The sequence below is a fragment of the Apis florea genome, unplaced genomic scaffold, assembly GCF_048593485.1.
Source record: "Apis florea isolate Af1SG1 unplaced genomic scaffold, ASM4859348v1 contig_2293_pilon, whole genome shotgun sequence".
Lineage (NCBI taxonomy): Eukaryota > Metazoa > Arthropoda > Insecta > Hymenoptera > Apidae > Apis > Apis florea.
This window is the reverse complement of record NW_028256554.1, coordinates 31,387-42,591: the sequence shown is the minus strand read 5'-3', so window position 1 is coordinate 42,591 and position 11,205 is coordinate 31,387. Positions and strand designations below refer to the sequence as shown.

At 30.2% G+C, this 11,205-nt stretch overlaps 1 protein-coding gene and 1 long non-coding RNA gene across 2 annotated transcripts; one reads left to right on the top strand and one right to left on the bottom strand.

Moving 5' to 3' along the window:
- Positions 1–544: 544 nt before the first annotated feature.
- Positions 545–1,973, bottom strand: LOC100867552 (uncharacterized). Its single transcript, XM_012493821.3, has 2 exons — positions 1,257–1,973; positions 545–1,147 (listed from the first exon to the last, which is right to left on the bottom strand). The coding sequence occupies exons 1-2, from the start codon at positions 1,478–1,480 to the stop codon at positions 649–651; spliced, it is 723 nt and encodes a 240-aa protein (XP_012349275.1). The 5' UTR covers positions 1,481–1,973; the 3' UTR covers positions 545–648.
- Positions 1,974–2,385: 412 nt separating this feature from the next.
- On the top strand, positions 2,386–3,432 carry LOC116415400 (uncharacterized). The gene is made up of 3 exons (XR_004226027.2): positions 2,386–2,573; positions 2,641–2,813; positions 2,987–3,432. It is a non-coding gene; the product is annotated as an uncharacterized LOC116415400 (long non-coding RNA).
- The last annotated feature ends 7,773 nt before the right edge of the window (positions 3,433–11,205 follow it).

Here is an 11,205-nt window from a genome sequence, read left to right as displayed (position 1 = left end):
CTTTCTCTAAATCGATGAATTAGTTTTAAAATTTCTTGGATCGTATCCGCGAATCGATCGTAAAATAACACAATTTTTACACTTCTCTTCATTTTCATATCGTCTTCTTCCTCGTTTATCTTCGATACACAAACAAGATGGCTATAGCTCTCAAATTGTTATACCTTTGTTCGTAAAATCAAAGTCTCGCGATATTTTTTTATCTTTTTCTTTTTTTTATCTTTTTCTAATATTATTCATAATATATATATATATATATATATATTTCATAATATACCTAATTTCATCATACTTGTAAGCATTACAAAAATAACATTTTGAATAATCATTTGAAAATCAAAAAATTATCAATGATCGTTTTATCATATGTCGACATACACACAACATAAAAGTCAAAAGAAAAGTCAGAAGCACGCAGAAAATTATACATAAGTTAAAGATATTTTAAAAGTAAAAAGAAATACATCTAGCGTCATCTCTCGCCAATACGATGTACGAGAAACGACGAATCTTTCGATAAGTGTTAATTTAGAAAACATATGAATGGCATAAAAAAGTTTCATTATATTTTTTTTTTCTTTTTCTTCTTCTTTTTTTTTTTTTTATATATATATATATAAAATACATATATAAATATTTATATGTATATTATGGTTTTAAAGGAATAATTGGCCAATACTGAGGTTTCGCTTTATCCCTGTGTCTATCAACCGTAGCCTGAAGCGCAGTTTCCATTGCTAATATTGTGGAACTTGCATCACCATATAACAATTTTGCATTACTGTTCCTTGTATGCATCCATGTTGCTCCACCTTGAATATTCATATTCTCCTCTTCCTCTTTCTTTTTTTTAATAGATATTTCTGATTCTCTCAATTTTTTCAATTCAAATTTATGTCTCATGCTTTGTTCCAAGAAATTCATCATTTCTTCATTTACATGAAATTCAATATTTCCACTTTCTTCGCTCGATGTTGTTTCTTCGCATTCTTCTTCTACATTCGTACACTTGTAATCATTTTTCTTTTTGACATTCAAAGAATACTGTTGATCCTTTTCACGTATCACAGATTTCAATTTATCCCTTAATATTTGATTTTCATGTTCCAACGCGATACATCGAGTTTTCCACCAAATTATACTATGTCTAAAAATTAATATTATTTATCAAGATATTTTTTCTTTCGCTTTTTTCGAATTGAATCCGATGAAATTTCGATCATTCTTTACACTTTAATAAATATATATAAACTAACCTTTTTTGCCATTCCTGAGCAGCCGTGTAATTTTCCCAAAAAGAATTAGCTTGCATCGTATCGGTGATTAATTTTTCTTTAGCGATAAAAATATTACAACGTTCTGAAATAAATCCCAAACGTTTTGCAGACTTAACCTCAAATTTTATTTGTTCGCGTCGTTGCTTTTTTAAATGTCTCCTTCTTTTTCGACTTCTTACACGTTGTATACCAACAAATTCCATATCTTATAATCGTTTCGTCCAAAGTTACGATCGAAGAAATAACATTATCCACCCATTTATATTATTTCACAGCAATCATTCACGACCAACGAGACATCTAAATGTACAATAGTACAAGCACAAATTAAATCTTTCATTCGATCTATAACCGATACGTTTAGTACGATACGAATATTTTCGCAGATGAAACGAGAATAGATTTATCAAGCGATCCATCGAGTTATTAAGTATAAAAATATTTAAATCATAAACGAGATACAAAATATGCGTAACTATAACATCCAATAAATTTTTTTTGTTCCATTCTAGGAAAATTACAAAGTCCCATATCAATTATTATATTTTTTATTAATATCGTATAATAAATAGAGAAGTTCGACAATTAACTTTTAATTAACTTTAAATTGTTAAATTATTAATTATCGCATTTCATTTTTCATGACATACGATGAATATATCGGCTGTTGTTACGCATTCGAGAAATTGATCGAATAAGAAAAAAAATTTATTTAATCGAATTAACAACCAGTAACAGCATTGCCCGCCATGTAAAAGATTCTTAAAAAATATTCTTAAAAAAAATAAATTTAAAATAGTAAGTTATTTCTAAAATTAATAAATTCAATGATTATATTACATTATATTACACACATAATAATTTGTATATTACTTAAAATTAATATTAATTATAAATAATTAATATTAAATAATTATATATACTTAAAAATAGAATATTAAAAATATATATATATATTTCACGTTAAAATAACGTTACAAGTGATAATTTTCGTTAGACAGATTCGTAGAACTATCCGTATCGTTATCGATATTATTGACCAGTTAAGACGGATAATGTTGTTCGTTAAATTATAAGAATAGGTACAAGTTACATTCATCACAGATAATACGTAGGATGAACGCAATATTTTATCGGATTTTGCGTCACATGTTCTGAAATACCGATCTCAAAAAAGATCATGTGGCGACATCACAACGAAAACTATTTTACCGACCATTGATCAGGTCAACAAGTCAAAACGACACGTGACAATGGAGGATAGAAGTCGAAAGCGTGGCGATTGGATATTACAAAGTGAGAATATATCTATAATAACAATGATTAACAACAAAATCTTTTAATTTTTCTTTTCTTATTCTAGTAATTCTAACGAACATGAAATTAACGATTGCGATTTCGATGTGATTTCGCAAGAACATAAAAAAAAAATTGCAAGCACGAGTTGGTTTCACGAGAAGATAAAATAAGCGGGCATGTTGCACAGTTAACATGAAATGAACATAGTTTGTATAACTGTATAGACAGGAAATTAAGGTAAACGATGAATTTTTAAAATTATTACGATAGAAAAGCAAATGAACAAACTCGAAACAAAATTGAATATTGGACAAAAAACAGCTGGAGATAAGCTGGAGATTGAAATAAACGATGAATCTTTAATGTTATTACGATTCGAATAAGAAACATGCATCTTTTTTTGATTTCAGAAAAATCAGATATAACGGATAAAATAAGACAAAATGTGCTCGGTGGATGCGTCATGGAAATAAGAAGAAAATTGGCATACAACAAGCTATGGAAACAAAAGAAAGATGTAATTGAAGAAATTAAAATGATAATCAAGGGCTTGAAAGGCAACAGAAGATTTCAATAGCGAACCCAATAGCGAACCAAGGACAATAAGTTTATTATTATCCTAAAAATCTGCTTAGGACGGTATCGTAACAAATTATTACGATACAAATATGTAACAATACAATGTATGTTTATAATCAAGAAAGAGGAAAACTAAATTGTCTATCGATCAATGAAGCAAGAATAAATGATTAAAATGAAATAAAAATAATAATATGCCAACACAAGAGTTACACATGTATGCCTTTACGACAAAGTATTTGTCAAATAAAACAAAACTTAATGATTTTAAACTATACTAAGAAAATAATTCAATTATCAATATTTACAGGTATAAAATCATGCGAATCTTGTATGGATTTTAGACCAACGTTTAAATAATAATAATTTTGTTTTATACGAATAGATGCTATATATACCTCTTATAAATGCTTTTCTCATTTATTTTGAATTATATAACGATCAACCGAAAAAGAGAGAAATTTCGAAGATAGCATTCAACGACAATGGTTCAAGAGATGATGGAAAAAGAACAAGATCCTTCTATTTTATTTATCGAAAAAATTTCTGAAACAAATTGTATAAAATGAATTAATAAAACTTAATAATAGATTCAAAGAAAATGAAAACAAATGAAAAATTTTGTTGATTCAATATATATTGAATCGAAATGAAAAATCCGTATCTTAATTTGGGAAAATATTTGATACATTGCAAATATTATATTTTTTTTTTTTAATTTTTTTTTTAAATTTTAATTATCATTAATCGAAAATGATTAGATATTTACAATTTTAATATTTAATAAAATAGAAAAAACAATTAAATTTTTGAAGATTTTAAATTCTACGCTCTGGTTCGTAGGGATTAATAGAAATTTATTGTTGAAATTTTGAATACCAAGCGAAAAGGAAAAATTGAATTTGAGAAAGTTTAAAATTGGTTAATTATAATTAATAAATATTAATCCGAGTATATTATTTTAAGATGTAATCAGTACATTATTTTTATATAATTTAAGACTAGAATGAAAAAATTAAATTTTTGGAGATTATATATTCTAATTGCGATTTATGCGGTAATTAACAATATTTCTCTTATATTTTCAGGTAAAAGAAACAAAAAGAAAATGAAAATAAGAGCGATAACCGCAATCGTTATATCGTTCTAGAATATTATATTTGTTTATTTTAAAAGCATATTTATACACTGTAGAATTAATTATTTTTCTTTTTGCCAAATTTATATTGGAGTGAAATTTTTATTTTTTTTTTTATTTTATAGGCTACAAATTTGATTTATTAAATTATGGATTATTAATACGATTAATACAAATGCTATTTTAATGTTTGAAATATAAGAAAGAAAAGTGAAATATGCAAATTGAAAATGAAATAAAAAAAAAGAAAATGAACGATTCGAAATTTTTGTTTTACTTATCGATTCTATTATATCTCCATATTTTTTGTAAATCTCATTTATCGATTAGAGGATTATTTTTTTTTTTTAGATTCGATTTATTTTTTATTTTTTTTTTTATTTTATCGTATTCTTGTATTTAATAAATATTTGGTTTTTTTATAGATTTACGATTTATTGGTTTATAATTATTGAATTTTTATATTTTTATACTTTAATTATTTAACAATTACTAATATTTTAATGTTTCATTGTGATAAAATATTTACTCAGAAAGCAGAAAAGAATATGTCTGTTCCGTTCCGTGTTCGGAAACCGACTACGTTTAATAGATATATGTACAATCACAATGAAAGGAACACATTCGTTTCGCTTCGTATTCGGAAAACGATTACGTTTAAGCGATATGTATACAATAACAATCGACGCGACATCGTTCCGCGATTTACGCTCGCTATAATATTCGTAAGATTATTAATTTTTATTTTATTATTATTAATTTATTATTAATCGTTATCACGGTATTTTTTTGTTTTATATTATTTATAGATTTATATATATTTATTTATAGATTTTTAATTTTAATATTTTTCGTTTTTCGAATAGTTAAAATTTTTTTTTATTTAAAGATATCTTTTAATACATTTTTGACAAATTTATCGTATTTCTTATTTTATTTTTTGCGTTCTAATAATTTCAATATACAATAATATTAAATAATTTTAATTACTATAATTTTTTTTCGATATTTTCGTTCATATTTTTGTTTTAATTATCGGTAAAACTTTTAATAATTTTTTTTTTTTCTTGACACAAGAATTTTTACGGTACTGAAACATAGATGAAGTCGAAGACGAAGAACATAAACAAAAGAAAGAAAAAAAAATAAAATGGAAATTAAATTATTTCTTTGAAGAAATATTGAAAAATAAATGGAATTCGAAATCCGAATTAAGTAGTGGATAAATCACTGAAAAACGGCGCATCAATGGTCCACGATTCGATTCTTATAGAACGGAGTTTTTTTCTTACTTTTCTTTTTTTTAAATAAAAATGTTTTTTTTTTCTGGCGATCGAATGAAAATGATCCGAAAGGATGAAGAAAGATCAAAATATAAAAAAAAAACTCGTAAAAAGTATTCTCGAATAGTTTAAATGGTCGAAAATTTTCCCTAGTCTTGAGTAGAGTTTTTTCGCGTACGACAGACAAATTCTTAATTTTCCACAAGAGGAGAATTGACCTTCGGTCATCTTTTTCCTACATGGACATGGGATAGTCATTCTCTGATCTGCAGAGAACTTTTCATTCAGGAGACTACTCTCTCCGGATAGCTTTGCCGGGGCGAACACAAATTTTGGAAGAGACACAGGCACAAGATAGAAGGGGAACGTGGCAGCCCCGTCATTTATCGGCTTTTACTTCCGAGGACAAGGAATAGTGTTATGGCTATTTAATGGAAAGGTAACGGGTGTTTAGCGGTAATAAGAGAAGAGTGTCGGTATGTAATTAAAGAAATAAGTAAAAAGGAAGAAGAAAAAGATTAGAATAGAGAAAAATAAATAGGAATAATTTCTCTTTCATGCCTTTTTTTCTTTAATTAAAGGAAGTTAAGGAATACAGTTTTGAAATGAATTATTTATGATTTAAAATTTAAATAATTTAATATTTAAGAGAAAGAAGAAAATTACATTTAAGAAAGTGCAGAAATTCAATTATAGTTAATAAGGATCAAAGAGACAATAATATATTTGGAAAGATTAAAGAAAGATTAAACGTTTGAATGCTTATCATTTATCATTGAACATGAAAGAAATAATTGGGATTATAAAAGAAATAGATGGCACTAACTGCATATTCTTGTTAATTTGATTATTATTTGAAACATAATTACTAATTAATAAAATGTCGAGAAAAATAAAAGTATAACGAGATTCAGATAAGAGAATTGTGTTACGATTTCTTTATTATTTCATCTCTTTCTACGATGTTCTTCCGTAACAAATTTTGAAATAAATTTAAATACAGCATAAATGTTATTGTAAATGTTTTAACAGCCATTTCTGTATTCTTACGTAACAATTATTATATCTTCAAATGGTAATAAATCATTTCATCTTCACACGGTCATTTATCAATTCCTCTTCACACGGTCGTTTATCAATTCCTCTTTACAAGGTCGTTTCAATTCTTCATCACACGGTCATTTATCAATTCCTCTTCGCACGGTCATTTATCGATTCCTCCTCAAACAATCATTTATCAATTCCTCTTCACACAGTCATTTGTCGATTCCTCTTCACACGGTCATTCATCAATTCCACTTCACACGGTCATTTATCAATTCCTCCACACACGGTCATTTATCTTCACACGGTCATTCATCAATTCCTCCTCACACGATCCTTTATCAATTCCTCCTCTCACGGTCATTTATCAATTCCTCTTCACACGATAATTTATCAATTCCTCCTCACACGGTCATTTATCAATTCCTCCTCACACGGTCATTTATCAATTCCACTTCACACGGTCATTTATCAATTCCTCTTCACACGATAATTTATCAATTCTTCTTCACACGGTCATTTATCAATTCCTCCTCACACGGTCATTTATCAATTCCTCTTCACACGATAATTTATCAATTCCTCCTCACACGGTCATTTATCAATTCCTCCTCACACGGTCATTTATCAATTCCTCCTCACACGGTCATTTATCAATTCCTCTTCACACGGTCATTTATCAATTCCTCTTCACACGATAATTTATCAATTCCTCTTCACACGGTCATTTATCAATTCCTCTTCACACGATAATTTATCAATTCCTCTTCACACGGTAATTTATCAATTCCTCCTCACACGGTCATTTATCAATTCCACTTCACACGGTCACTTATCAATTCCTCTTTACACGGTAATTTATCAATTCCTCTTCACACGATAATTTATCAATTCCTCCTCACACGATAATTTATCAATTCCTCTTCACACGGTCATTTATCAATTCCTCTTCACACGGTCATTTATCAATTCCCCTTCACACGAACCTTTATCAATTCCTCTTCACAAGATAATTTATGAATTCCTCCTCACACGGTCACTTAGCAATTCCTCTTCACACGATAATTTATCAATTCCTCCTCACACTGTCATTTATCAATTCCTCTTTACACGATAATTTATCAATTCCTATTCACCCGGTCATTTACCAATTCCTCCTCACACGGTCATTTATCAATTCCTCCTCACACGATAATTTATCAAATCCTCTTCACACGGTCATTTATCAATTCCTCCTCACACGGTCATTTATCAATTCCTCTTCACACGGTCATTTATCAATTCCTCTTCACACGATAATTTATCAATTCCTCTTCACACGATAATTTATCAATTCCTCTTCACACGGTCATTTATCAATTCCTCTTCACACGATAATTTATCAATTCCTCCTCACACGATAATTTATCAATTCCTCTTCACACGGTCATTTATCAATTCCACTTCACACGGTCATTTATCAATTCCTCTTCACACGATAATTTATCAATTCCTCCTCACACGATCCTTTATCAATTCCTCTTCACACGATAATTTATCAATTCCTCTTAACACGCTTCTTTATCTATTCCTCTTCACACGGTCATTTATCAATTCCTCTTCACACGGTCATTTATCAATTCCTCTTCACACGATCATTTATCAATTCCTCTTCACACGGTCATTTATCAATTCCTCTTCACACGGTCATTTATCAATTCCTCTTCACACGATCATTTATCAATTCCTCTTCACACGGTCATTCATCAATTCCTCCTCACACGATCCTTTATCAATTCCTCCTCTCACGGTCATTTATCAATTCCTCTTCACACGATAATTTATCAATTCCTCCTCACACGGTCATTTATCAATTCCTCCTCACACGGTCATTTATCAATTCCACTTCACACGGTCATTTATCAATTCCTCTTCACACGATAATTTATCAATTCTTCTTCACACGGTCATTTATCAATTCCTCTTCACACGATAATTTATCAATTCCTCCTCACACGGTCATTTATCAATTCCTCCTCACACGGTCATTTATCAATTCCACTTCACACGGTCATTTATCAATTCCTCTTCACACGATAATTTATCAATTCTTCTTCACACGGTCATTTATCAATTCCTCTTCACACGATAATTTATCAATTCCTCCTCACACGGTCATTTATCAATTCCTCCTCACACGGTCATTTATCAATTCCACTTCACACGGTCATTTATCAATTCCTCTCACGGTCATTTATCAATTCCTCTTCACACGATAATTTATCAATTCCTCCTCACACGTTCATTTATCAATTCCTCTTCACACGGTCATTTATCAATTCCTCCTCACACGGTCATTTATCAGTTCCTCTTCACACGGTCATTTATCAATTCCTCTTCACACGATAATTTATCAATTCCTCTTCACACGATAATTTATCAATTCCTCTTCACACGGTCATTTATCAATTCCTCTTCACACGGTCCTTTATCAATTCCTCTTCACACGATAATTTATCAATTCCTCTTCACACGGTCATTTATCAATTCCTCTTCACACGATAATTTATCAATTCCTCCTCACACGGTCATTTATCAATTCCTCTTCACACGATAATTTATCAATTCCTCCTCACACGGTCATTTATCAATTCCTCTTCACACGGTCATTTATCAATTCCTCTTTACACGATAATTTATCAATTCCTCCTCACACACTCCTTTATCAATTCCTCTTCACACGATAATTTATCAATTCTTCTTCACACGGTCATTTATCAATTCCTCTTCACACGATAATTTATCAATTCCTCCTCACACGGTCATTTATCAATTCCTCCTCACACGGTCATTTATCAATTCCACTTCACACGGTCATTTATCAATTCCTCTTCACACGATAATTTATCAATTCTTCTTCACACGGTCATTTATCAATTCCTCTTCACACGATAATTTATCAATTCCTCCTCACACGGTCATTTATCAATTCCTCCTCACACGGTCATTTATCAATTCCACTTCACACGGTCATTTATCAATTCCTCTTCACACGATAATTTATCAATTCTTCTTCACACGGTCATTTATCAATTCCTCCTCACACGGTCATTTATCAATTCCTCTTCACACGATAATTTATCAATTCCTCCTCACACGGTCATTTATCAATTCCTCCTCACACGGTCATTTATCAATTCCTCCTCACACGGTCATTTATCAATTCCTCTTCACACGGTCATTTATCAATTCCTCTTCACACGATAATTTATCAATTCCTCCTCACACGGTCATTTATCAATTCCTCTTCACACGATAATTTATCAATTCCTCTTCACACGATAATTTATCAATTCCTCCTCACACGGTCATTTATCAATTCCACTTCACACGGTCACTTATCAATTCCTCTTTACACGGTAATTTATCAATTCCTCTTCACACGATAATTTATCAATTCCTCCTCACACGATAATTTATCAATTCCTCTTCACACGGTCATTTATCAATTCCTCTTCACACGGTCATTTATCAATTCCCCTTTACACGAACCTTTATCAATTCCTCTTCACAAGATAATTTATGAATTCCTCCTCACACGGTCACTTAGCAATTCCTCTTCACACGATAATTTATCAATTCCTCCTCATACGGTCCTTTATCAATTCCTCTTTACACGATAATTTATCAATTCCTCTTCACACGATAATTTATCAATTCCTCCTCACACACTCCTTTATCAATTCCTCTTCACACGATAATTTATCAATTCCTCTTAACACGGTCATTTATCAATTCCTCTTTACACGGTCATTTATCGATTCCTCTTCACACGATAATTTATCAATTCCTCTTCACACGATAATTTATCAATTCCTCTTCACACGGTCATTTATCAATTCCTCTTCACACGATAATTTATCAATTCCTCCTCACACGATAATTTATCAATTCCTCTTCACACGGTCATTTATCAATTCCCCTTCACACGATCCTTTATCAATTCCTCTTCACACGATAATTTATCAATTCCTCCTCACACACTCCTTTATCAATTCCTCTTTTCACGATAATTTATCAATTCCTCTTAACACGCTTCTTTATCTATTCCTCTTCACAAGGTCATTTATCAGTTCCTCTTCACACGGTCATTTATCAATTCTTCTTCACACGATAATTTATCAACTCCTCCTCACACGGTCATTTATCAATTCCTCTTCACACGATAATTTATCAATTCCTCCTCACACACTCCTTTATCAATTCCTCTTTACACGGTAATTTATCAATTCCTCTTCACACGAAATTTTATCAATTCCTCCTCACACACTCCTTTATCAATTCCTTTTTACACGGTAATTTATCAATTCCTCTTCACACGATAATTTATCAATTCCTCCTCACACACTCCTTTATCAATTCCTCTTCACACGATAATTTATCAATTCCTCTTTACACGGTAATTTATCAATTCCTCTTCACACGATAATTTATCAATTCCTCCTCACACGATAATTTATCAATTCCTCTTCACACGATAATTTATGAATTCCTCCTCACACGGTCACTTAGCAATTCCTCTTCACACGATAATTTATCAATTCCT

Bases quoted from the DNA above. Each gene is read 5' to 3' on its own strand.
- LOC100867552 (XM_012493821.3), bottom strand. From the start codon at position 1,480: ATGGAATTTGTTGGTATACAACGTGTAAGAAGTCGAAAAAGAAGGAGA. The intron at 1,148-1,256 runs GTTAGTTTATAT...ATTAATTTTTAG, and splicing joins GCTCAGGAATGGCAAAAAAG to ACATAGTATAATTTGGTGGA.